This window comes from Gadus morhua, chromosome 10, assembly GCF_902167405.1.
Source record: "Gadus morhua chromosome 10, gadMor3.0, whole genome shotgun sequence".
NCBI lineage: Eukaryota > Metazoa > Chordata > Actinopteri > Gadiformes > Gadidae > Gadus > Gadus morhua.
The window spans coordinates 22,692,220-22,716,399 of record NC_044057.1 but is presented as its reverse complement, the minus strand read 5'-3'; the positions used below and the strand labels follow the sequence as shown (position 1 = coordinate 22,716,399).

Sequence of the window (24,180 nt, the reverse complement as noted above, 5' to 3'; positions counted from 1 at the left end):
TGTTAAGAGAGATCTGAGCAGATGACGCTCACAGATAGCACAGGAAACTCGTACTACCGGATATAAAAAATGAAATGTTAAAAATAAGCCTGGAAATGGCTTATTAAAACAAAACCGTTTATTAAATAAATGTCATGGGAAGGATGAACATCATAAATAAAACTAGCGTAACCTCATCATGAAACATTCGCCATTCGATGTTTTGTGAACTTGCCACATTAGGAGATGCAATACATGATTTGCCAAGTCACTTGACTCCGTTAGTCCAGGGGCACATCAAGTCCATCTCGTTTAGAACCCTGGAATCATATTCTCCCACGTCAGGCGGTTCGGTTCAACAGTCGTCTCTTTCCAGAATGTCCGGGTGCTCCTCCCAGAACTGGTCCCCGATGATGTCACAGTGGTGGGGGCACACCCTCTTCCTGCTACGGGTCACCGTTATCTCCTTCTGCTCCTCTGCGTTGGGGAGCTTCACCATTTTGGTCACCGCCTCGTCTCGCTAACAAGATAAGACGACAGGATATGGCGTTTAGAATTACAAAAAGAAAAAATCGATTGGGTGTTCGCATTCATTTGACCCAAAATACGAGAACAAATAATCAATGAATCGGTATCTACTGGATGTCAATAGAAGCTGGGTCTCACCTTCTCCCAGATCAGGGTGGTCCCTTTTCGGAGCAGCATCGGCTCGTTGTTGTAGTTGATGTCGAAGTCAGAGAACAGGATCTCATTCTTGTCCGCAGCTAATGTTCCCTGCAGCATGATATTTCAAAAGTTCCTCAACGTGTGCATGGGCACCTGAACGGTGTAATGTGTATTATTCACAGTGGTGGAGAGTGAAGGTTTGTGATTGCAGGTTGGCGTTCATGAGGCTGATGTAATTGGACACGTAACTCAAGGTGGCAGCAGGTTTCGGAGCATCGATGTTAACTTGTGACATCCTGAAGTTATCTTAATCAATTCATTCTGTGAACCTAGCACTTATCTAATGAGTGCCAATAACTTATATAATATAATAATAATAACGAAAATACATGCCTGCACAGAGACTTTAAAATAACATGTTTGAGGACTTCAAGTTAAAGTTACATTCAGTAACAGAGATGTGAGGCCTGATAATTATACGGACAAACAAAATGTCAAAAACCGAGATGTTTCCTCTCTCACCTTCAGGCGCTCTTCTGCTTGGATCGTTGTAAGTCCCCCTTTTTGTATCAATGTCCAAAACGATGTGTTATACAAGTTATTTACATGACCTAGAATAGACAAAAGTTCAAAAGTTTAGACAAGGAAGCAGTCATTCATCTGTGATGTAATTTTAGTTGTACAATAAGGATGTTGATTATGTATTAAATTACTGCAATTGTATTTTGCTGTACCAAAACTTATGCCTACTATTTCATTTCTTTCAGCTTTTATTATATTATCAATTCAACTTTGTTTCAGACACATACAGTAGGTCCACATCAGTAAAAAGAAGAATAATTGTACAATACAAGGATAGACATTAGAGAAATATTGACCAAATCATTGACATTTCTCAAGCTTAAAGTGGTAACGCAGAATCTTTTCCAGTGTTTCCATAAACACTGGGGGATACCTTGTGTCAATAAGTGTATGTCCAGTTATAGCTATTATGATTGCATTTTTTTTATATAAATTAGCTGACACATACATTTATACATGAAATTCCTCAAATATATATGGTATTGTTGTTTCAACCTCTTCTTCAATCAAGGGTATTCCCACATTTGTTTCCTGAACCTGATTGGCTGTCATACTGATGAGGTAAAAGTAAGGCCAATCAGTCAACACAGCTGACAAAGCACTTCTTACTTGAATCAACAAGCAGAGATAGTGCCCTTAAAGCAGTGTTTCCCCCAGCACTGTGTTGTTAAGGCGGCCGCCTTATCAACAATAGGGCCCCGCCTTGACTACCAATGTATATAAAATAAATAAAAAAAATTATAATTTTTTTTTTTTTTTAATTATTATGCATTAACAAAGTAGAAAACTCTCGTAGGGAAAGAAAACATACTTCCATCAGGTGTAAAAATAAAGATCAATAATGCATCGGTGTTCACAACAATGGTCGTGACATCAAGCTTTTTTAATTGAATTTAACCAGGGAGACCCCCCCCCCCCCCCCCCCGCTCCTTGACCACCTTGACTAAGACATTTACTGGGGGAAACACGCTCATTCCTAGGCGATGGCGTATGCTTACAGTCTGCTTGTCTCCAGCTGAGGTAGTCTCTCAGGTTGCGGTTGCTGGGATATAGGACCACTCGTCCGTCGAACCCGGGGGGATAGAGCAGGGGCTGCTCGGCAAAATACTCCTTCCAGTAGAAGACGTACGAAGAGGAGAACTGGGAGGCCACGTGGGTCATCAGTTTACTGTCCAAAATCAAAGAACACACACATTGTTAGTTTCCTTCACACATTTCCACACCGGGATCAAAGGCTGAGCGAAGGGCATGACTTTCACTGCATGTCGTCTTCCAAAACGAGATACCTGTTCTCTTACTTCCGGTAAGTCTCCGGAGCGAGACGACTAATGGCGTTTTTCCATTGGCACTTTTGGCCTTACCGAACTGTACAATGCTGTGCTGATTCGTGTTGCAACATCCAGTTTAAACACGCCAAGCCGTACCGCGAGATGGATCTTCTCTGAGGTCGGACCAGAGTGAGCCCGCCACGCCTCGAGGTGGGCTTCAGTGACACCAGCCCAGGGTGCCGTTATAAAAATACAATAAACTGTATGTTCTTCTGTATGAGACACATAAGACAATGCACAAAGAGTATGGATAGAGTTCTCAACAGCTTGATTCTTTATTGTTTGTTCGTTCCTATATCCATATAAGACTAATTAAAAAGTGTAGTGCAGGTTTAATAGAAGCACGTGGTGATGTTGGTTTGACGATATTCTATTGCAAAGACCAAATAGCTTGTTGTTTTCGGATTAGTCCGGCTGTAAAGACTGGACATTAGACAATATTTCACTCTATTAGATAGATCACTGATAACGATATTCAATGCATATTTCTAAAATCAACCACACCGTGTGGCACTCTGGGAAATATCTGTGAAACATTTTCCAATGTGTAAACAGAACTAATGAGCATAATAAATCGTCTCTCTATAAACTATTATATATATTTAACGTCCAATTACTGAGATCATCATTGCGGATATTATTGTGGGTCGCTGTCCGTAGAAAAAAACTGGGTTGTAATGGAAATGCAAATCCCAGCCGCACTAGAATGCCACACCATACCGAGCCAGTTCAGGAATCCCTTCCCCTCTCTCCCACCTAACCCATGTAACTGAAACGGTTGCTTCCTCCGAAGCATGTAACACTAACCCTATACACACACACATTATAATCACCCTGGTCCAGAATACTGGGGATAAATCCTACCTTGCTCTCCTCTTGAACCAGGTGGAGGTTCTCTTGAACACAAAGCTAAACTCGTCACTTTGTCCATAGGCGATGACAACGTCCTCCAGCTCCTCCATGACAGACTGGGCACTGCGTGTCATCAGTCCCAGTGCCCGGTTGTCATTGGGTTTAGCAAAGTTGTGTTTTTCTGAAAACCTGGAACACAGTGCAACATGTATAACAGAAGCATTTCAATGGACATGAAAACACCCTGTAGTAACGTGTTAATTTTTTTTTTATTAACCAGTGGTGTCTGTGAATGACGCGTTGAATAGAAATGACTTGGCCTACTTGTGAAAGTTGCGCCCATCCAGACGTACAACAATGTAGCAGTTTCGCAGACAGGTGTCGTCTGTCTCGAACTGACGGACATACTCGAACTTGCTTTTCGCCATGGCTCTGGAGGAATGGTTCAATGAACGAACCAACGTCTTCATGCATCCACTCAATACCCTCGTATTGAGAATCAGCATTTATAGCCTACTACCAAAGATACAAAGATATAGAGACTTTCACAAATACATGTAATGTAACACAAGGATATCCTAATAATTGTCGCTCACCTTATAAATGTAGGTTTAAAGCTTATTGAATGACATAGTGGATATATTAGATAGGCGTTTTGTTCATTATGATGATTTTCTAAATATTTTCACAGTACGAAACTCACATGTTGTATACGTTCGTCACAGAAATGCGGCTCGTAATCCCACCTTCCCAGTAACAGAGGTTCCGGAATAACAATTGCCCTGTTAATTTAGTTATCATTAAATACCTCACGTAATACAGAACAATAAAGAAATATAAAATCGTTAACTCGTTTGCTAAATGTATTCATTGAATGTCATATGTGTACAATATTTGAAAACTGTGTAATGCAGAACGCAACATACAGGTCATACATTGTACTATAGCGCCCTTGTGTGGTAAGAATTGGAATTGTTACAGCAACCAATGTGAGCCTGAGCTGACATAAAGGTTAGCCTACCCAGCATGCCCCGCTTGCCCGTGACCACTTATTCAAAACATGGAGGAAAGGGAAAGAAAAAAAATAAACACCACTGAATATGATGACAGGGAAGAAGCATCGACATCAAATCCAACTACACACCCTACACGTAAAGATGAGTCGCATTTGCGTGGCAACACGGAAGAAGAGGACAGTGTCAAATTGGACATTTGTTCCGATACTTTTGACCCATTGCTGGCCCTATACTCTCCAACAGTAACTCTTCCGTTCCCAAACATAAAGTGTTTCAACAATGTCTCCGCATACGAAAGCTTTCTGAAAGGTGGCAGAGGGAGGGCCAAGCCCGAGAATGTTGAGAAAAAGCTGCGGAAGGCGATGGAAGGGGTGGTGGATCCTGAGCGCATCAAGAGGCTGAAGGACCTCATGGTGTGTAACGTGCCGAAAGAAGGGGAGACCAGTGCCCCTCCACGGCGGAAACAGAAGACCCACAAAAATGTTGTCTCAAGGATGCAACGTAGGTTTTACTACACCTACCCAATGTTTTAAGATATCACTCTTTGAAACTTGAGTTAGGCTTTGACTTGTAGCTTTTCTTTCTAGTTAACAAGGGGAGCCCATTGGGTGAGCTGTACCGCTGTGTCGAAGAGAGGATACGTGTCAAAGTCCACATCAGGAGCTTCAAGGGGCTCCGTGGATTGTGTTCTGGCTTTGTGGTAGCCTTTGACAAGTTCTGGAACCTGGTAAACACACACACACACACACACACACACACACACACACACACACACACACACACACACACAGTTGACCTAGCTGGGAGTTGTTTTGCTTTCACTCTTGTCGCCAGGCGATGGTGGACGTAGACGAGACGTACAGAGACCCACTACTTGGAGAAGCCTTGTATCACGAAAAAGCACTGACAATTACACGGGTAGGTAACCCCACTGTCCAACCTAATCCACAGTGATAAGGAAATGTATATTAATACTATTATCCATCTGTCATGTATTTAATGCAATCCAAATACCATTGACTGAATGAACTGAGCTTGAATGAATGCATGTAAGGTACAAAATCTGACACTAGTTGTACCAGTTTTTCCATGATGTATTTTTCACACTAAAGTGACGGTGACCCACTATGTCTTCCTCCGCAGCTCTTTGAGAAGCTCAAACTCCAGGAGAGCTCAGAGGAGTCGTCAAGAACAGGTAAAGGCAAGGGGAAGAGCGTTCAACCCCCCCAACCTGGCGGTGGGTGCAGCACGGACCAGCAGCGGCTATCAAGGCGCACCAGCCGGTTCTCAGAGGCGAAGCCTGGAGCCACGGAGGCAAAGGCCGGTGGTGCTGGGGGCACCAAGGCTCAGGGGAAGGCCCCCCATCCTTACGGCAAGGTCCACACGCGCCACATCAACCAGCTGTTTATACGAGGGGAGAACGTGCTCCTCATCAACCTCCAGCCCCTCTGATATGCCTCGCCCCCCTGGGGTTACAGAGCACTGCTGCGGGCTATTGCATGAACTGTTCACATGCGACCTGTAACCGCAGGGTGCATGGTCTGACATGAGGGTCTCGGGGGTTCGGGAAAATAAAGGAATGCCCTACAGACTTGTAATATCATATTGATATAAATTGCTCTGTTGCCCCGAAAGATAATTTTGAAACAGTAATAAATTCAGGATGCTTCTCATAGCCATATCGTGGGTTGTTTGATTGCCATCATATAGGAAACATAATGTGTATCTAAAAGGGTTTCTAAATCGTGTAATGTTTTTTCACCGGCAGGTGGCAGTGTAAACACAGAAGCCATGTGTGAGGCCATTGTCATCCCAAAAGATGCTTGTCCCTTTATGTTGTCTTTCTCCGCTAGTTTGAACAGGAATGACAGCGCAGTCTCAGCGGACTTCATAAATGCATTATGAATAATTGAGTTTGTGAAGCTAGAGATTGCAGATGGCACTCAGAAGCTGTCATTTGTCTTGACGTCTCAGATTGCCTTTACTCTTTAATGGGCACATTAACCATAAAAGCAGGATTTACTGCAACTCATGGAAGTTGTAAAGATGCAGCTCTTGTATAAACGCCATGGGCTGCTTTTGGAAGACGAGTCAGAATGGTGTGTCTGTATACATCCCCGTTGTCTATACTGCACCACATGAATTAGATCACATTTATCATGTAATGTATAATTGTGCTGATAAATTGATTGAAATCAAATTATGTATTTATTTTTATCTATGTGGATCTTTGGAGAGTGTACATGATATATGCTGGACAAACGTAATTCAGTCTCCAGGATAAAGAGCGATACCCATGCATAACATCCATTCATTTAAGCCATCCATTCATGAATGTCTTATGTAGGTTATAGCTATTGCATTGGTTGGTGACCATGCAAAGCAACCAGGCTGTTACGCGTCACAGTCAAGGACACCTTGGTGCCACTTGAAACAGGAGGTGGCTTCAACAATAAAAAACAACCTCCTTGGATCCAACAATGAACAGTCCAGCTGCTCCACTACATGCTGTACCTGCTGTGTTGTCCATCCATCTAGCTATGCAATCACCACAAATCTTGTTAAACAATACAAACCAAAGACAGCACATTAAAACTTCACACATTTGATTTGTAAAGTGTCAATTCAATGGTTTTATATAGTTATTTTTGTAGATAACTAATGAAGGAGAGAAAACGAATAAACACAGGCCATTGGCAAATGTCAATCAACTGTTTAATGTCGTTGATGTAGGATCATAATGTGTAAATCAAAATCTGGGGAAAAAAAATGCAAATGCTCTTTTTATCAAAAGGACATTTCAGGGTGAACCTCTTGCATAAAGTAGTGTTTTCAGTAACTATCCTAATACACAGAAAATCTCCAAACGAATCGAAGTAGAAAACAATTCAAATAAACTATTGATTTAAGATAGAAAAAAAAAGAACTTGATTTTGGTCATTGTTTTTTTCTTGCTTTTAATCAGGCAAATCCTTCAGACGGCTACAATGCTCACTGTGTAGCATGGTCATGGTCAAGGCTCAGAGTGCAGTCTCCGGGGTCCTTTAGACCATACCACCTTTCCCCCTCTTGGTCAGTGAATTATTTATCTCGTCATTGGATGTACCAGTAATGTCACTCTGCTCACGTCGACTTGTACCAATCATTCAGCTTCAAAAATCATTTCTATTGCTCGTCAACAGAAGAGGAAGGGGTCGGAAGACAACACAACACAACCAGGCACTTAAAAGAAAAACCTTGAAGAAAAGAGTGAAGCTTTGACTCTTGAACCCGTAGGACGTTAAGGGACGAGTCTCAAGCCGTTGCAGTGGCTGCAGGTCCAGGATCCCTCAGTGTCTGAGTGTGAACACCACCCCCATTTGACTCAAACAGCAAAACACTGTGCAAACATCTGTATCTGTGATGAAAATAAACAAGAGCATCCTCCTTCCACCTTGTGGATTCAGAAGCAGACGGTAACAAGCATTGAACTCGGAATGATGAACGTCTACGGGGACGTCTCTACAAGTGACAGCGCCTTGGCGATTCCTGTTTGTTTGTATTGTTCGTGTTCTTTAGTACGGATGTTATGAGCGCTAACCTTATAAGAATGATGGTGAACGTTACACGCACAATTTAAAAAAAAAAAGGGGAACAGCCAAACTTCATCGACCTCCCGGCACACAGTGAGTTAGTGACTTCCAGGCTGCTGGTATGAACGCCAATATTTTCCTGTACACACTAGCAACGCACTTCCCCATGGACACCGCAGCCACAGAGGCTTCTCACTTTGCAAATGAGCAGACTTGTGAGTACACAGGCTGCCCTGCAATAAATACAGAGTTAAATAACCCCTTCATTGAGTCTGTGTGATTCTACTTACGGATTGTCTCAATTACAGATAGCTGATTATATCTCAAAAAGAAGAAGAAGAAAACGATAATTCATAAAAAGGCCACAAAAGGTCTGTAGATTGAGGCGCGTCATCCAAACCAAACGTCCCTCCCTCTCATTGCTCTCTCAAGGATTGGTAGGCACCAGTCGGGGCCAGAGGGCACTGGAGGACAGCGACTTAATAAAAGTATCCTCTATAAAAGATGCTTATAGACATCAGGCCTAGTCTCCCACCTGCACCTCCTCCACCGACTCCCATCCAAGGACATCATTGCTTAAATTGTAAGGGCACCGCGTGTATTTACAGAAGCAAAGGCAAGCGCAGAGAAACGAGAGAGAGAGAGAGCGAGAGCATATTTGTAAAGCTACATTAGAACTACACGGAAGGAAGCTGATTGGGTTAAACCACACGCACATTCAGTTAAGTTATCAAGAACGCATCTCAGAAAATATATGCTGCTAAATATAAATGATGTTTTTTGCTTGTCTGGTGATTTTTAATCTGAGGTTACGAAGCAAACCCCCCCCTCCCCCCCCCCCCCACCCCCAACATTCTCACTGTGACAGGAACCACTTTCAGGCATTCCCCTCCCCGTCGCGGCCTGCTCTGCCACTGATCCAGTCCAGGCCGATCAATGGTGCTGACTGATAAAACACACACCCACACCTCCATAACATTACTTTGTGTATATGCATTGATAAAAAGACAGATTGCAGGGTCTTAACAATATTGGACTTCCTTTTTTCTTCCCCCCCCCCCCCCCCCCCCCCCACCTTCCCCATGTACTCTTTGTTTGCAGCTCTTGACATCCTTCACTGTTGGACGGAGATAACGAGAGAAAGAGAGACAGAGAGATGATCGTCGCCACTCTTCAGCAATCCGGCTCCATCATCACTTCCCAAAGTTGCCAAAGTCGGCAAAGGCATCCTGTTTGGGCTGCTGTTGGACCATGGAAGAGTTCATCCCCATGCTCATCCCCATGGCGCCGGGCATTCCCATGCCCATCCCAAGCTGTGGTCCTCCCATGTTCATGCCCATACCCATGTTGGCCGGCATGCCCATGGCCATACCCATCCCGAGCTGCGGACCACCCATGTTCATGCCCATCATGGCCTGGTTAGGAACCATTCCCATGCCACCTCCAGGGTGCATCATCATGGGACTGACCGGCTGTTGGGCTGCGGCGGGTCCCAGGCTCATGGTTCCAAATCCCTGGGAGAGCATGTTGGCTGGTGCTTGGGGCTGGTGCACTGAAACAACGATAACAGCAACGCGTGTTGATTACCATCTAGCTCCAATGGAAGGAGTCGCTGTTTTGTATGCATGCGTGCCCTTTGATTTCACACGTGGCCGGTGTATCGCTGAGGAGCAGGGTGCATTGTGGAGCACAAAGTGGTTTAGATGTGGCCTTCACGGGGAAAAAAACCCAGGCAGCCTTCGGCCCGTTACGACCGGCCACGTTTTGAACGGGCACTGCGCTCTTTTCGACATAAAAGAGTTGTGTTGCAAGTGCATGAGCCCATTCGGTCCCCTCCTCCTCACCTTGCTGAAGTGTTTTCAGGCTGGGCTGGTTTGGTTTTGGGGGCTGGGCGCCGGGCCCCAGGAAGTCTAGGCTGATGTTGACAGCGTGGTCCGACCAGGTGGAGGGCAGCGGACCCTTGCCTGCTGTCCCAGCACCGGACACACCCGGCTGCATCGGCATCATAGACCCATGGCCCATGGCTGCATTCACAGGCTCCAGGTTCTGCTGGAGGGGATGGAAACAAACACACTTTGGTCATGCCCGCAAAAACGCCCTAAAAATACAGTTTTGTTTTCCAATGGAAATGTTTTCATATGTATTCTCGCAAGGCCCATTCCTTGCCAACCCACCCACCGACCCACAAAGAAAGGACCATGACCTCCAGCCTATATGGCTTGGCCCCATCTTCCAAACTCAACTATTCATTACAATATACTACTTGAGGGAACACATTCTATTTATAAATGACTGGATTCAGTCCACATGTATCTGGACTGAATCCAGATACACGTCATAAAGGAGCAGGGAGGGTTTAGGATGCACCAAGCTCAAGAACGCCTCCAGGCAAACTGTCCCACAGGGATCAAACCGGAAACCTTTTGGTTGGGTGTCAATTACCCCAACCACTGGGCTATCCTGCGTCCTATTGGACAATAACAGATGAACACAGACGACCGAATGGCCTCTAAGGCAGGCCATGTCCGTGTCAAAATAAAAGCAATATTTTCTCCAAACTAGGTAGACGACATCCGGACGCCGCTGTCCATTCGAGGGCCTCAGATACGGTTGGAGGGTCTGAACGGGACTAGGTCTGGGATGAAGCGTGGCAGAAACTGGAGAGAAGGCGGGTGGTCTCCAGAGGCTGAGGAACATCTGCCCGTGCTGCATGACAACCACCCATGAAAGCTGCCCCCCCCCCACCCCCACCCCCACACAGGTCCCAGCTGTACAGTATACGTCTGTCACACCGTAGCAGCAGCCCCAATGGCCAGTATCAATGTTGAGTGTGATAGGGGCGTTTAGGCAGCCGAGCACCATTTATCTAGGGGAGGCGCTGTGTGGTGCATTATACATGAGGAGGGGAAGTGGACTTTGTTGGTGTGCTTGTGAAAGGGGGTCTCCATTTATTTTTGCTGGGCGACCCACATGCAAGTGATCGGTTATGCAGGAGACGACCGTTGACGCATTAGTGTGTAACACACGGTTCCTCGTGTGTCTGTACACGTAAACAAAAACTGGACTAAAGGCCTTCACTGAGATTGATTTATGTCATTCAATTTATATCACAAAAGACATAAATAAAATTGATTTTATTGTTGGATTGATTATTATCATTTAGGAGTGGATTGACAATGCAGTGTGAAACCTCCTCGGGAACGGCCTGCAATACCTTCACTGTACACCAGAGTGCAGACACATGGCTCCATAGCACTGATGCATGGTAAGAAAAGCCATATAATGTCCATAAATAGACACTTCAAAAAACAACAACTCTATAACCCCAAACGTGATGGGATTACACAAGCAATTTCCGTAAAAAACAATGAGACACTTAAGTAGGGCTGAACGATATGGGGAAATAATCTAATTGCGATATTTTTTTACCAATATTGCGATTGCGAATTAATGTGTGATTTTTACAATTATTAAGTTCCTTATGTTGTGTATTATTCACTAAAAAAGAAATAAATCATTCTTTAGTATGACCAACACAACATTGGAAGCAGTCAACATAAAAACTGCTCTTTCCTTCAGGCCAGGCTGATGTGTTGAGATTAATTTATATTATAAACTGCTTTATTTAACTATTGTATTGTAAAATAAAAACAAATGAATCGTAATGATTTCCAGTAAGTAACGGTAACAAAGCACTTTTATTTTAATCGCAGCTTTTGCGATTTGCATACCGCGTTCTATTACATCGCGATTTTGAATTGAATTCGATTAATCGTTCAGCCCTACACTTCAGTCCAACTGCGTAGAGTGTGTTTAGCGGAGGCGTGTTTGCGCAGGGTCTCGTCCGTGTGTACGAGCGCAGTACCTGTGCCATGGACAGGGGCCCGCCCATGGTGCTAATGCTCTGCATGCTGCTTATGCTGAAGTTGAGGCTCTGGGAGGAGGCGAGGGTCTGGGTCGACCCCATCAGATCAAACAGGTCGGCTGAGGGTGCGGCGGGGGCCGCGGCCGGGGTGAGGCTGGGGGTCATGCCCCCGAAGAGGTTGTTCCCGCTGGGGCTCATGGCGGGTTGGACCGAGGCGGGCATCTGGCCGCCGGGGAAGGCGTTCCAGTCGCCAAACTCACTGGGGCCGCCGGCTACAGGAGCTGGGTCGGCAAGTTCATAGTATTAAAGCAACAGTGTAAGAACAAGATATCAGCAGGAATACGTTGTTCTGATGCAATGTTGTCCAAATGACACAATGAGAGGCAGACTGTTGCATGATTTTATTTTCATCGATTTTCTTGTGGTCTGCACAAGAAAATTTTGCTGGTAGTCGAACTGATGAAGCAAAAGAGACTTGTGTGTAAGCCATCAAGTCAAGAACAGAGCAAGGCCTCCATCCCTCCACTTCCACTTGTTTGACAGTAAAGAGTAATGCGTTTTCAGGCATTTCTAGTTTATTTCATCCTCTTTGCTCAGTCTTATTCGTGTTATGGTGTTTTTGTATACCTTGTGCATATTCATTTTGCTAACGCTGTTTGCACATCTCAGGTAAGTACGCCAACGTTTCGAGTCATTCTGTGTGCTCTAGATTTCTTCTCAACCTCAAAGAACGCCCTGTGGGATATAACATTTGTTCTAACAATGCCTTCCCAAATTGAAAATGTGCTCTGGAAAATATTGTGCACCGACATGCAATAATGTGTAATTATCTGCCTTGAAAATTATAATGCTGTAGTGACCAATCAAGCTTAATTGCTGCCCATGTGAGCACTGAAATTGAGTCATCCTGTGAGGGCTTTATGATAGAAAACTTCCCATCAACATTCAAGACTGGAAAATTTGACCATTTCTCAGCACAAAAATTATATTCTCCAAAAAAGGGACTTATCTGTGATCTTGAGTTTAAATTTTCTTAATGGATGACCGTAACCTGGTTTGGATTCGAGAATTATTTAGATACTGGCGACATTTTTTCCTCATCCTCCCAGTTCTAAACCCCATTCTCTGCCTCTCTTTCTCCGTCACCCTCCATTTCTTTCTCTGCATCCCTCTGTCTCACTCCTCCATCCCTCAGCCAACTCCATGGCCGTCGCCCAGTGTCCCCGTCTCCTTGTCATCCATAACAGGAGTTGATGTGTGTCTGTTCTTGTTATGCAGAGCAGGTAGCAGGCTCCATATGGCCAGGCTTTCCTCCCACCATCTCCCTGAATATTCTAGCAGGAGGGCAACAGCCGCACACAGGCACACGCCAACATGCACACAAACATGTGCACGAAAAACATATTGCACGTACACACGCTTAAAAAGCAAAAGTCAGAACTAACCGGGCGCCGAGGACAGGCCGGAAGAGGCGACGGGCGAAGAAAAGTCGGCGAAGCCTCCAATTAGGTCTGTGTTAAGAGACAGGGAGAACCATGGTGTGAGAAAGAGAGAAGTAAGCCTCAAAGTAGGCTTGATGTGTAGTTGCTAACAAACTTCTCAGCCGACATTCCTTAGTGTGGGGGGGGGGGGGGGGGGGGGGAAAGAGAGAGAGAGAGAGAGAGAGAGAGAGAGAGAGAGAGAGAGAGAGAGAGAGAGAGAGAGAGAGAGAGAGAGAGAGAGAGAGAGAGAGAGAGAGAGAGAGAGAGAGAGAGAGAGAGAGAGAGAGAGAGAGAGAGAGAGAGAGAGAGAGAGCTGAATGCCCACCCCACCGACCCCTTTCGCTCTACGTTCAGAGGGGCACTGCCACAGAAACATCTGGTGCACTTAGCTCCTGTATAACTCCCTCCCCCGCTAGCTGTCCCCAAAGCGCCCGTCTGCTGGCGTCGACACGCAGCGACAACAGTAACTGCGGCCTGCGGGAGGGGAAGGGCCCGGGTTTCACCTGAGGCAGGGGTCTGGCTGGGGCCGCTCTCCACCATCAGCAGGTCAGCCAGGCCAGTGCTGGCAGGCTGAGGGGGGGCTGGTTGGGACTGAAACACAACAATAGAAGGAGAGGTGGGGGTTAAACTGGGAGGGGAAACGTTGACCCAACAGAGACAGGATTCCCACACCTCAGCAAAGATCACATTAGAAAGCTATCAATTCGCTAAGATTCTCTCTTTGTCCTTTTACATCCGTGATATCATCCGTATTTCAAGGCTTGTCTTTCTAATAATAATTCAGCATGAGCATAAGACAGCATGTTTAATCAGAGCAGCCTGATCATAAAAAAAGTCTATACCACAATCAATTTCTTGCTTTTAATTTCCTTTTAGAATTTTTTTTAAATAAATATTCTGACATGACCCAATGGACCTTCTGACATTCACTCTGTAGGCTGGGAGCCTGGGTTGCGACACACTACCTGTTTTGGGGTGACCTCTGGGCTGTTGTCCCCCACGTAGTTGGCTGCAGCACCCAAGTCGACTTTTTTGGTCGGCACGCCGCCCCTCTTTCGCGTTGCCGTGGTTTCTGTTGCCTGGACGATGTGGACGCTCTTGGTGGTGACGGTCTCCTCATCGTCTTTGAACTCTCTGCCGGACTGGCCGTTTTGGGCCTGTCTATTCCTCTCCTCCTCGTGCTCACTGTGGACGTTCCAGGTAGCAGGACGGTCACGTGATGTGTGGAGATGGAAAGGGGGTCAACCAAACTTGTAAGCTCTTTCAATGTTCTACATACAGGATGTTTTTTCCACCGTATCCTGCCTTTGAAACAAAACTGTGTCAAAGCGGGTTTGTTTGTCGGTTAAATCTCAAGAGAGCTCTTTCTAACATCTTAGAGAAAGCTGCTCTCAAAGAACTCACAATCCAAAAGAGATCGCCACACTAAAAAACCTATTTATCAATGAAGAAACAAGACCATACCCATGTTATTTGTATTGTTGTCGTCGTGATTTGATTTAAATTCTTTGTGCAACGATAAGTAAAAAAAAACAATCATGGATTCTGTGTCTCAAAGATAAAGGCAAGAGGCGTATAAATAGATACCAGTGTTTGTTGCTGGGTGCATATATGGTGAAATATGACCGCCGCTGCTGTTTATTATTAGTGCATTTTTTTTAATTATTATTTCGATCTAAGAGGAGATAGAAAGAGCTTCAACTTATCTCTTTAAAAAAAGAAAGTTAAATTATTTTACGCTACCGACGCTTCATATCCAGATCAATTCACACACTTGTGAGTAAAGCATAAAAAACGGAGAGAAACTTCCATAAGTAGGAAATAAATTGGCAGATTCTGAGTTTGCGGTTCAATAGATCATCAGTGAAACATCATTGCGACACAATTGGCCCCTCTAGCTAAATGTAGTAACCTATACAACCAGGTACAACATTGTTTTCATCCAAACGAGCCGTCTTTAGCGAACGGGGAATTGCATTGGCTTCTATGAGCTGTCGGCTTTCAGCCACAAGCTTAGGGACCGTCTGCAAAGTGCAAAACTGAAAACGACCACAATGGCAAAATTTCAATAGCTTCGCCATTATTGAATATAGAGCCCCAAAACTTGTTACATAGAGGCATGGCCTGTTTATAGTCATACTACAACCTTTAGTATTGAAAAAAATCTCTTCTTATATTTGAGGATTTTTTTATTTAGCAACAATTTCAATAGCGTCGCCATTATTGACTCTAGAGCCCCAAAACTCCTTCCATGAGAGGCATAGCCTCTTTATGGTCCTACCACAACCTTTGTGATGGGGAGAGGGGAGGGAGTGGGAAGATGCATGGGTTGGAGGCACAGACCTTTTCGATTGTTGTGGTATTTGTGTTTTGATTTGACTGTATAGGGTGGTAGTTGATATAATATATTTTTTGTAAATAATTGTTTCAAAGATTATACTTGTATTATGTTCAATATATCCCCTGTTCATTACTGTGGACAAATCTACTGTATGTACTTAGGCCTCAAGAGCCCTTCAGATGCCAGTAGACACATAGAAACCTCCCGGAAGGGCACGCTTTGCGAGCACAAAAAAAAAAATTGCAAGCGGAAAAAAAAACATTTCACCTCCGCTGCTGAAACTCCAACCTAGGGGAAACACTGGATACAATCATGTATGAATGCATGCATGTATGTTTGCATGAATGCATGCACACGAACCTGAACCTGTCTGGGGAGGAGTCGCGCTCCTTGTTGCGGATCTTGTTGATGGTGTCGTCGATGGTGCTGCCGATCTTGTCGCTGATCTCGCTGAGCTTCTCGCTGAAGGGGAACTGGCCCCGGTTCTTGTCCCACTCATCGTCCCACTTCCCCCGGCCCTCGCTCGAGTCATACCTGTCCCCCGCTGGAGGGGGAGAGAGGAGAGAGAAGGAGGGAGGAGAAACGTGAGAACATTACATTTAGGGGATTTTGCTGATGCTTTTATCCAAGGCTACCATTCATGCACACATTCACACACCGACAGCAGAGTCAACCACTCAGGGCGACAGCCAGCTCGTCAGGAGCCGTCGAAGTTGAGGCGTCTTGCTTGGATCAAACTAGCGACCGTCCGGTTACAAGTCAAAAGAAAGAAGGGTTAAAAGGGTTAGAAACCAGGGAGGACGGATGATGGGTTTGTACAGGTGGGGGATGCCCTAATAGGTCCGAAAGTGGTTATAAAGAGAAAAAGAAGGTTGCGAGTGGATTTCGGGAATTGGCACTGAGCAATCAAGTGCGTCATGGAAATGTCAATGTCGTTCATTAGGATCTTCTCAACAATACCGTATGCTCAATGACATTTTTTCTACATTTATTTTGACAAGAAGATATGCCATTAAAAAGTTTGGGGACAGAGCAGGATACAGGAAATAAATCCCCAACAAAAAGCAGTGTTCTCCCAGCAGAATATAAAAGGTAGGGCCGCAGTGAGAGGACTTACAGTAGCCCTTGTATCCTCCCATGCTGTCCGACGACACGCCAATGTATTTGTCCTTGGTCTTCTTCGCCTTCTTTCGTTCCTCCCTGAGCCGTTCGTCGTCCTGCACCAACTCCACCATGTCCTTCACCTTCTGACGCACGTTCACCCCTTGGTCCTTGCCATTCTCATCTATGGAACGGTAAGATTTAGGCCCAATCCCATTTCTACCCCTTACCCCTTCCCCTTCCCCCTTGTTTTGAAGGGGGAAGGGGAAGGGGTAAAGGGAAGGCGTATGGGGTAGAAATGGGATTGGGCCTAAGGCCACATCCGATTTCTACCCCTTACCCCTTCAAAACAAGGGGGAGGGGGTAGGGGTAGAAATGGGATTGGGCCTTAATATAATATCTAGTGTGTGTGTGTGTGTGTGTGTGTGTGTGTGTGTGTGTGTGTGTGTGTGTGTGTGTGTATATTGATCCTTGAGGATTTATTTTGGGTTAGCGGTGGTACTTCGAGGACACCGACATTGGTGTTATTGATATTATCCGTGGTTGGAATGTTATGGCCGCCTGCTCAATTCTAGTAACATCCCTTCAATGCAATACTAAGAAAGCACTCGGTAAAAAAAAAAACACACCTCGGCTCAACTGATGGATTGAGGGGGGGATGAAGGCTGCTTTGGGGTTCAAGAGTTTGAAGGCTTAAACAGTGCTTAGTGCCTTTGTCCATTAATTAAAGCTCACAACACATACATTGTTCTTGCTCTTGATAACACTATAACAGAATATAGATAGACCCCTTTCTAACACCTCCAACACAATGTTTAGTATGAATCCAAAGAGGTTGGATACAAACAGATTTGGAAACAAGAACAACAGATATACCCCACTAAAGCCAGAAAGGCATGTGGGTGACACAGCAGAAGTACCGGGCAGCGGCAATAATAATTAGAAACATACGATTAATCTTACAAAGAATATCTTATGCATGCACAATTCCTATAGAAAATACCAATTGAACCAGCAGACACACACCCACACACACACACACACACACACACACTAGGGCTTCGACTCCGAACTTCGTTATTCGAATATCAAATAATAAATCAAAATCCAAACGAATATTAGGCAGCCCTTAGTATTTGAACCCGTTATGGACAGGCCAAGAGGGAGAGACGTTGGAGAACCCGACGCAGTCTATTCATAATATTGTAATGACCACGGAAGAGGCAGTGAATGAAGTATTGATTAGACAGCGATTTATTAGAAACCTAATAAACTGTTAGAACGCGCAAGACCGGTAACCATAGCAACACCGGTAAACAAACCTCGCAAAGCCCAATCCAGGTCTTACTGAAGGCATTTAATGGTCAAATATATCATTAATAAGTTTTCGAATATATTCAAATATTAACAAACAAACTTTGAATATGATTTTTGGGCAAAACTCACACACACACACACACACATATACTTGCCTACAAAGTGGTAGCTCTCCAAGGACCTGAGGTCGTACAGATGCTCCCTACTGCTTGTGACAACCCTCTCTGAGCCGTTACGGATGAGATGGGCCAGCAGCAGCAGGGACTGATGGAGGAGAAGCATGAGAGGGGTTAGAGTGAACCCTCCAGACCATGGGTCTAGCAGTGCATCGTGAAGGCTCTTGTAGACTGGCGCCCTTGCAGCTTTAAGTCACCTAAGGTACAAGTAAAGTATCCCTCCCTTTTTCCTCGGAAAGACATGTGATGCAATACAAAAGTACTTCCCTCCTCGATTTGGATAACGAATGCGTTAAAAAAACATATCTGAATAAGATAGTACAGCATAGCCAAGGGCGGTGACGTGCCATTCCAATGTTTTATGGACACCAATGTTTTCACCGCGGCAGCAGGGCGAGCCGTTTAGACACAACGATCAAAGGGACTGTGGTGAGAGAGCCTAGGCCTAAAAAAAAAAAAAGTTTGGTTCCTGTTGGTTGTCAGTTGAGGTCATGGGTAGGTAGGGAATTTATTTTATTTTTTTATTTTATTTTTTCCAGCGGCAGCGAATGATAGGTAGGTTGTTTTCATTTAAAAACGAGAAAATTCGCTCATCCTTGTACAGAATGAAGAGGTGCTGTACCAAAACGTAATTATAGTTTGCATCAAAAAAAAAAAATTTTTTTTTTTTTTTTATAAAGCTCATAAAATAATTTGGGTCGCACATAAATTGACAGGGTCGGTCGGAAACCGGAACCAAACAACATTTTTTTTTTAGGCCCTATAGGGGCGGGCCCTGACATGAAGAGCCACACTGTGGGGAAACCAACCTTGTAGACTCTCCTCCAGTTCTTCTTGTTGTCCCTCAGCATGCGGGCCCAAAGCATGTTCATGACCTCTGGAAACTGTTCGTACATGAAGGTGGCCCTGCGGGACGCACGGCGACAACAGCCCTGGTTAGAGCTCACATAAAGTCCCACGTTTGTTGAGACATTCCTAGCCTTGAACTGTGTTCATGCTTTCGCGAGTGGTGATAAAAAAGGTTTGATTCAATGAGAACCATTAGTAGTCACCATAAGTAGGAGGGTTTCAAGTCCACATATTTAGAGCAAATGGCTGGAGTGGTGTTTTCTTTGCGAAGGTTCGGTAGTGAATCATTTCCTAGATGGCTTCTTATGTGGTGATGCATATGCAACTTCGGTTTGGAGTCGCTCTCATTAAAATGCTCATAGAAGCGATTTCACCACAGGAAAACACGGTTTCCTGAATACTAGTGATAGCAGGAAATATACTGCGTCATCATTTACTTTTTCTGAATCCTTAATCATGTCTAAAGAGGACCGTGAACATTTGCTGACGTGTCTTTGTGAGGTGGTCTCACCAATGACGAGTAACTTAAACATCAGTCGTTCAATGAATCGCTTCATTGCTTCATGTAAAGTCTTCCTTATGTATATTCTTCAGCAGTAAACAGTAATTATGTTTGTACAAGTAAGGCCATATAAACAAAGGGCTTTGTAACAGACCACCACAAATGATCAGTAGCAGCCACACGAAGAAAGAAGTAGGCTAAATAATGTCTCATCCTTACCTCACACTAAGTCTTGTTAAGTACTAACTGTGCATTAACAATAAGCTACGTAATAATATAAATATGCTCTGAAGGGGAGCGCTATCGATGAGCTAAGTTGAGTGAGAAATGTCTCATAATATTACGGATTGTGGGGGGAAGGATTGTGTTGTGGCAATGGTGTTCGACTGCCTAACAAAATAACAACACAAGGCCTTTAAAATAAATGTTTACAAAGTGCTAACGTTCACAATTAAAACGCATGGCAGGGAAACAAGGGGAGGGAGGGGTAGCCATCAATGAACAATCACTAAGTGCTCCTCAATGCCATGCATCTCAATTAACCACAAGTCACCTTGGCTAAAAGCGTCAATAACTAAAAAGTAGAGGATCGTTTTGGGTGAGAGACGGAGCTTTGGGCTCAAAGCAGGGGGATATCCCAGTGAGAACGGTGATAGTGCGCAGAGGCGCACATCGAGGAACACGGAGAACCACAAGAGAGGAAGAGAGAAGCAGAGTGCCCACCTGGAGATATCTGCCATCAGCTGACCCGACGGTCCCCAGGCGTCATCGTTGGTGGCTTCCCGCACCTTGGACTCCACCTCCGAGTAGTTCATCACAACGTTAGTTCTGCGCAGAGGAGAAAGGCCAATTGGTTTTCATTATCAATAAACACAACAAACATGGCGGAGCTTGTGTAGGGGATCCTACATAGTCATCAAAGCCTAAAGAAAAAGGTAAGCATCCGACAATGGGGCATTCAAACTGGATGAAAGGTTATATCTTTTCAGCCACACCTAGCTGTGCAGCTGCACCTAGTGGGTAGGCTAAAGGACAATAGAACCCGGCCAGTGTGTGTGTGTGTGTACTGTCTACGTGTGCTTGTATTATTTTTGGCCCACCTTAAGACCAGCTCTGCTGGTCGGAGTGTTCCATCTGTGCTAACCTATTTGTTTCCTTTCGCGCAGTAGGTCAACTAACCAGATTAGAACATCTGAATAAAAGGATACACATTGCGTTCCGCAGTCTTCTTAAAAATGCTAATCTACATCATTATGCTCCATAGAGAAAACCCAAACAAAACAAAAACAGCGATAAAAGTTGGCTAAACAGGGCTTAACAAGGCTGACAAGTTTGGTCACTTCACAGGCAGACTATAAGACATTGCCAAATGACAACATAACAAGCTATGGTAAAACAACATTAACATATCAAGAACTCGGGATGCAAAAGCATACATTTCTTTAAATCAATTTCCAAATGATGATTATGATTGATAAGCCAAAGCTAAAACCAAATCTTGAGAAAATTTGAGCTAAACCTAAAACATAATGTGCCAATTTCCCGGAATGGATGTTTTTTCTTTAAATTGCCGTCATTACAGATGCAGTGAATAACAGCCCTATCCATTTCCAATGCAGTGTGTAGCAGAACCCTGTGTGCTCTGCAGAACCAGGAGAGGCCTGTTGCCGCCTGGTTCAGGTCACTCACTACTGCCACATCAGCGGCAGCAGACTCAGAGCCTCAAGGCAAAGCCCTGCTGGGTTGTCTCAGGAACCCAGCCCCTATTTGGCTCTTTGTGGTACTGTCAAATCCCAGCAATTTCCCAAACTGGTTATACATATAACCAAGTACCGTTAAAATGTGGTATGCGAGATATCACATAAATATTAGAGCAAGAGGAGAGGGGGGGGGGGGGGGGGGGGGGGGGGGGAGAGAGATTACAGCCATGAGTTTTGACAATGTAAACATTTTCATTGGAAAACAACATTAGTGCTTATTGCTTGATGTGCAGAGTTTTGCTGAGAAGCCATTAAGTTACCATCATCACCACTGTTAGCTTAATAGTTTATCATTAACCATATGCTGCAATGATCATCCTCAGAATTCCATGACTTTTATCAATGTTGATTCACCTAGCAATCATTTTACTCAATTGATTTATTATCTATTGATCGGGCTTTAAAGCAAGTGATGCATTGAAACCAATACACTATACTATTACAATTGATTCAGCACTGGCTCATGAGTCATACAGATCATATGTATGAGGCAGTGCTGATTCAATTGTTATAATATAGGCAAATGCGGTTCTGTGTGCAGGTGTACTGCAGTTTAACCTTTTGCCCTAACCAAACTGTACAAAATGATGGAGGCCCCCTATACACAACCATTTGTTCCCAAAAAATACTCTTCACAACTTCCCAGAAAACATCATTATGTGTTGTTAGTCTCTCCACTGACCAATCCATTGCCTGGGTCAAACACAGCTGACAAGAGTTAATCATCAGTGCTTGTGTACTATTGTTTGGCGTGTTCACACACAAGCAAAAAAAGTCCTACCACATAGAGATGGTAAACGCTTGGCAATACTTTTCATAATGACAACCACGTTTATATTTTAAAAGATATCAATATACATGTATATTTTATGACCACTAGCGCCATTTAAACTGTACATTTGAATGTATCTCCACAAGCCTGAAATAACGAAACAGATGATTGAATTTAGATCATGTCAACATAGTTAGCAAGGATTAGGATTAGAGCATCATCTCATAACAGTGGCAGTCACAGGTCATAGATTTTAACTTCATCAAACGTAAGCCCTCCTTTTCCAACAGTCACTATATAACAAACAGATTTTTTTCTGTTTAAGTTCAATCAAGGGCCGGCTGAGAAGTTGTAGGCAGTATGAAAGTATGAAACAAAATCCTGTTCAAAAATGTATGTCCCAAGAGTATTTCAGGGGACCATGGCATGCCCTTTATTTAAGCTGGAATAAATAAATAGTTGATGTGAATGAACCAGGAAGTTGGTGAGTGGTGGCAATTATTTGTCACACAAACAAAAAACGACTTCTGTGGTCTATTAAAGTGGATAATCGTTGGTTCAAACAGGAAGCTGATGTGACAAATTTCACTTCCTGCTCTCTTTACAGTCTCTTTCTCCTATATCTGTTTGAGCCTCTCCCACCCACACCTGTGATCCCTGCTAAAGTCAGTTCAAGCGTTGCACAGGAGTGAGTTGAAGTGTTTTGAAGAGGAATGCGTTAGAGATCCTACTGGGAACCTGCAAAACCAGTTATTCTATTCCACTTTGTGGGGGGAGTTGTTGTGCAACAGCATCAGCACAGTAGAGAAGTCCATCTTAGCTGTAACTTGCCATGGACAAGTTGATAAAATAGACTCGGAATGAATAACACACTACACATGGTTTAAGGTGTGACCAGAGATAAGCACCAGTTTTTAGCCATTTTTTATCAATCATTAGTCTGCAGTTTGTGACCATGAAGCCTGTTTGCCACGATAATAGTATGCTCATATTAAGCAAATCATAGGCAAAGCCATACAGTGAAGTACAGTAGGCTTTGAATGGTCATGGATCTGTTGTCTCTCCATGTAGCATAATATTTGTGTATAAAATAACACATTTCTTGCATAATCAGAAATTGTTTAAGGCATCACTAAAGGCAGTATGCAGCTCTTGGTTAATGTTTGCCCTATATTGGCGCCCACTTGTTGTCCTGCATGCTTTGCCATTATTTACAATGATAGCTGAACAGGTTAATCTGGTTATGACTTATATTATATTTGCCTTAATGTATGTGCCTACTCTTACTTGCCTACAACCAGGGCTCACTATATATTTTCTCCTGGTGCCTCATATGATGTCGGGCTCTTTATGTAAGCCCATATGTATTCCATGTCTATAAACATATCTGACAAACATCGATTCCATGACCTCATACGTGTTGTGGACAGGGGACGATACAGCTTTTCAATTGGTGCTAGTGACAAGAGTCATGGCAATCACAACACGATGAGAATGTATAGATGACTCGTAAAGTGAGAACCAACTAAACTCAACTGATTGTTTTTCGTGTTGGTTATGATAATACATTCCGTGAGATGAGTGTTCAGCTCTGGAGGAGCTGTCAAACTAGCCTAGCTGGCTAGCACAGACAGCTCACGAGCAAGGGAGCTAACTAATTAGCTTAGCAGCCGAGTGAGTTAGCGCTTACAGTTTAGAACAAACACACGTCCACAAAGTGTCAACAGAATGTAAAACGCCACTAGTACTCAACGCATAAAGATTGAGTTGTTGAATAAGACACGTAGAAACAAGCCACAATGCGGGGATAAATCAATAAGGACAGCTAGCTTGCACAACACGGGCTGCCTAGTTAAGTTAATACTATGGAGTGACGTCAAAGTTTTGGGTACGTGTCCCTCTCAAACAGGTGAAGGCGAAACTGATGAAATTAAAGAAAAACCAGGATGAGATACTTACGCTTTATCAACAAACTCCCTGACTTTCCACATATTCAGCATCTTGACTCCAGTTAATAGGGG

General features: G+C 44.0%; 3 protein-coding genes across 8 annotated transcripts in view; 1 reads left to right on the top strand and 2 right to left on the bottom strand.

The window, feature by feature from the left end:
• Nucleotides 1-61: 61 nt before the first annotated feature.
• Nucleotides 62-4,306, bottom strand: thg1l (tRNA-histidine guanylyltransferase 1-like). Of its 4 annotated transcripts, none has more exons than XM_030369246.1 (7): nucleotides 4,111-4,306; nucleotides 3,732-3,923; nucleotides 3,420-3,596; nucleotides 2,226-2,395; nucleotides 1,168-1,256; nucleotides 646-753; nucleotides 62-499 (listed from the first exon to the last, which is right to left on the bottom strand). In XM_030369246.1, exons 2-7 carry the CDS (start codon nucleotides 3,911-3,913, stop codon nucleotides 335-337), a joined length of 891 nt encoding a protein of 296 aa, XP_030225106.1. In that variant the 5' UTR covers nucleotides 3,914-3,923; nucleotides 4,111-4,306; the 3' UTR covers nucleotides 62-334. The 4 variants fall into 4 exon arrangements, with proteins under 4 accessions (XP_030225106.1, XP_030225107.1, XP_030225108.1 ...); XM_030369247.1 differs by having other exon boundaries at nucleotides 4,004-4,275; XM_030369248.1 differs by having other exon boundaries at nucleotides 3,732-3,920; nucleotides 4,004-4,275.
• On the top strand, nucleotides 4,265-6,623 carry lsm11 (LSM11, U7 small nuclear RNA associated). Its single transcript, XM_030369245.1, has 4 exons — nucleotides 4,265-4,924; nucleotides 5,011-5,150; nucleotides 5,258-5,341; nucleotides 5,567-6,623. The coding sequence occupies exons 1-4, from the start codon at nucleotides 4,468-4,470 to the stop codon at nucleotides 5,873-5,875; spliced, it is 990 nt and encodes a 329-aa protein (XP_030225105.1). The 5' UTR covers nucleotides 4,265-4,467; the 3' UTR covers nucleotides 5,876-6,623.
• Nucleotides 6,624-7,116: 493 nt separating this feature from the next.
• clint1a (clathrin interactor 1a) overlaps nucleotides 7,117-24,180 on the bottom strand; it is a 17,196-nt gene continuing 132 nt past the window's right edge. The window contains exons 1-12 of one of the 3 annotated variants that reach the window (XM_030369242.1): nucleotides 24,119-24,180; nucleotides 20,351-20,455; nucleotides 19,086-19,182; nucleotides 18,256-18,364; nucleotides 16,800-16,967; nucleotides 16,043-16,226; nucleotides 14,307-14,526; nucleotides 13,845-13,932; nucleotides 13,306-13,371; nucleotides 11,861-12,141; nucleotides 9,840-10,044; nucleotides 7,117-9,547 (exon numbers count right to left, since the gene is read on the bottom strand). The exon at nucleotides 24,119-24,180 is cut by the window's right edge and continues 132 nt beyond it. In XM_030369242.1, coding sequence (XP_030225102.1) covers nucleotides 9,189-9,547; nucleotides 9,840-10,044; nucleotides 11,861-12,141; nucleotides 13,306-13,371; nucleotides 13,845-13,932; nucleotides 14,307-14,526; nucleotides 16,043-16,226; nucleotides 16,800-16,967; nucleotides 18,256-18,364; nucleotides 19,086-19,182; nucleotides 20,351-20,455; nucleotides 24,119-24,159 — 1,923 coding nt within the window. In that variant the 5' untranslated portion in view covers nucleotides 24,160-24,180 and the 3' untranslated portion in view covers nucleotides 7,117-9,188. The remainder of the gene's footprint in view (nucleotides 9,548-9,839; nucleotides 10,045-11,860; nucleotides 12,142-13,305; nucleotides 13,372-13,844; nucleotides 13,933-14,306; nucleotides 14,527-16,042; nucleotides 16,227-16,799; nucleotides 16,968-18,255; nucleotides 18,365-19,085; nucleotides 19,183-20,350; nucleotides 20,456-24,118) is intronic. The other 2 variants (XM_030369243.1, XM_030369244.1) reach the window with 2 other exon arrangements.

Excerpts from the sequence above, each read along its gene's own strand:
- thg1l (XM_030369246.1), bottom strand. The coding sequence starts at position 3,913 with ATGCTGATTCTCAATACGAGGGTATTGAGTGGATGCATGAAGACGTTG. Across the intron at positions 3,597-3,731 it reads GATGGGCGCAACTTTCACAA|GTTTTCAGAAAAACACAACT; the intron begins GTAGGCCAAGTC and ends ACTGTGTTCCAG. Across the intron at positions 754-1,167 it reads AAGCAGAAGAGCGCCTGAAG|GGAACATTAGCTGCGGACAA; the intron begins GTGAGAGAGGAA and ends ATCATGCTGCAG.
- lsm11 (XM_030369245.1), top strand. The coding sequence starts at position 4,468 with ATGGAGGAAAGGGAAAGAAAAAAAATAAACACCACTGAATATGATGAC. Across the intron at positions 4,925-5,010 it reads TGTTGTCTCAAGGATGCAAC|TTAACAAGGGGAGCCCATTG; the intron begins GTAGGTTTTACT and ends TTTTCTTTCTAG. Across the intron at positions 5,151-5,257 it reads TTGACAAGTTCTGGAACCTG|GCGATGGTGGACGTAGACGA; the intron begins GTAAACACACAC and ends TCTTGTCGCCAG.